We start from the raw sequence: 2,108 nt of genomic DNA, 5'->3' as shown, positions 1-2,108 counted from the left end.
AGAGACAGATCCTTCCCCAGTGAAGACCTTGTCTCCTAGACGGCCACCGGGACAAGACCACAGGAACCAGTTGAGTCCTCTGCACAATCTGACTTTGCTGCAGCCTGAAACTGAACTGCTGGTTTCGTCTGGACAGAGAACTGGCCCCCTGACTTAATTTCCAGCGATATCGTCGACTTGATTGCACAGATACTATTTAAACTGGACTGAGCTGGATGATGAACTGCCTTTAACTGAAAATTGAGTGTTTACTATTGTCATTTTGCATTATTGACACACTATTTTCCTAATTAATACTGTACAGTTGCTTTGACACAATCTGTATTGTTAAAAGCGCTATATAAATAAAGGTGACTTGACTTGACTTGATACATATATACAAAGACCAGGTATTAGAAAAAATATCTGGGTTTTTTTGTGCAAACCTTTGACAGATTGAAAAACTAGAGATTTATGAGGTTTACTTGACACAATCTGTATTGTTAAAAGCGCTATATAAATAAAGGTGACTTGACTTGACTTGATACATATATATAAAGACCAGGTATTAGAAAAAATATGTTTTGTTTTGTGCAAACCTTTGACAGATTGAAAAACTAGAGATTTATGAGGTTTATGTTCATGATAAGGAAATAAAGTAGGCAATATACTGACTTCTAAAGGCACTTTTTGGCAACATTAAATTAATGTTTTGTCTTCCACAATTATGTAATGTCCTTCAAGGTAGTTTCTCAGCAAATACTGATTAACATATGCAATTAATAGCGTATCATGTAATTAATTTGACATCACCAATGATTGACGTTCCATGTTGGAACACAGTGTCTATTCTGTTGAAACTAAACAAGATCTTTTTGGCATTCAGTTACACTTTTTACCAGCTGTAATGAACAGCCCAAGGGATAAAAGATTCATGGCATTTTAATTTACTTGTGATTTTCATTGGACAAGTGCCCATTTACACATAAACAGTTTATTTCAGGAGAAGCAGGAATTCAAACATACTTACACATTTTCGCATAGTTAAATGTCAACTGTTGAGACAAATTTTTTGGGATGCGGAGTATTATCACCACAACCACACAGGGTTACATTATTTCACTCTAGTTACGTCAAACTTAGGAGGGTTTGGCAAACATGCAGATCAAACAGTCTGGTATATCTTACCTACCAAAAGCAGTGGATGTATTTTTTCACTGCGACCTTCATTATGTTATAAGGAAGTTACAACAGTTTTAAAAAACCCAGGTATTTGCCAATATATCTTATGACACTTCATTCAAACAGCTACAAAAATAAAATCGATGTGGGTTTTCCCCCATACTTCCAGTTCTAAAACCAGTCATAAAAACCAGAACTGTATTCCATGTGTACTTTAGTTGAACCTGGCTTCTAGTATAATAGGTCTGCAAGTCTCTTTTCAGCCATTTGGTTGCTAAGAGGAAACAGACTTTGTTTACAGGAATGTGAATCCTTCTGGAAAGCAGGAATTGTTCCTAACACACGGTGCATTCCCTTTTCCTCACCTGTAATGGGTACATCAGGTCGCGGCTGTTCTTTTCTCCAGGAAGGCACAAACACCGTGATGTCAACGTGACCCCGCTCCAGGAAGAAGTTCACTGCCAACTGAATTCCCAGACAGGAAAAAACTTCTTTGTTCCCGTGGCTAAAACAAAACAGAAAAAGTCAATTTTTACTTGTGAATTTCAATTAGTTTGCATTTTGCATAATACAATTATATGGCATGTGCAGACATTAATTTAACGGATGCTTTTATCCAAATAAGGAATATCAAAAGAATTTGATCAAATTAACCTTGTTTAACTTTTAGAAAAATGCATTTTAGAGTGAATCAAACTACATCAGCGGCATAGGATTATAGACATAGATTAAGAGATCTTTCTTCAGGTTTGCTGGAAACAGTGGCTGCATTAAAGGGATAGTTCACCTAAAAATAAAAATTTGATGTTTATCTGCTTACCCCCAGGGCATCCAAGATGTAGGTGACTTTGTTTCTTCAGTAGAACACAAACGAAGATTTTTAACACAAACCGTTGCAGTCTGTCAGTCTTATAATGGAGGTGAATGGGAATCACGGCTTTGAGAGT

At 36.5% G+C, this 2,108-nt stretch overlaps 1 protein-coding gene across 1 annotated transcript in view; it reads right to left on the bottom strand.

Annotated features, from left to right (window-relative positions):
• The window catches only part of LOC107738948 (ribonuclease ZC3H12A-like), a 16,818-nt gene that overhangs the window by 4,920 nt on the left and 9,790 nt on the right, over positions 1 to 2,108 (bottom strand). Inside the window, exon 3 of the mRNA XM_016550872.1 lies at positions 1,527 to 1,666. Within this exon, the coding sequence (XP_016406358.1) occupies positions 1,527 to 1,666 (140 nt within the window). The remainder of the gene's footprint in view (positions 1 to 1,526; positions 1,667 to 2,108) is intronic.

This window comes from Sinocyclocheilus rhinocerous, unplaced genomic scaffold (assembly GCF_001515625.1).
Source record: "Sinocyclocheilus rhinocerous isolate Xijiao unplaced genomic scaffold, SAMN03320098_v1.1 scaffold2812, whole genome shotgun sequence".
Taxonomy (NCBI): Eukaryota; Metazoa; Chordata; class Actinopteri; order Cypriniformes; family Cyprinidae; genus Sinocyclocheilus; species Sinocyclocheilus rhinocerous.
The sequence above is the reverse complement of the archived record's forward strand: the minus strand, read 5'-3'. Positions and strand labels throughout refer to the sequence as shown.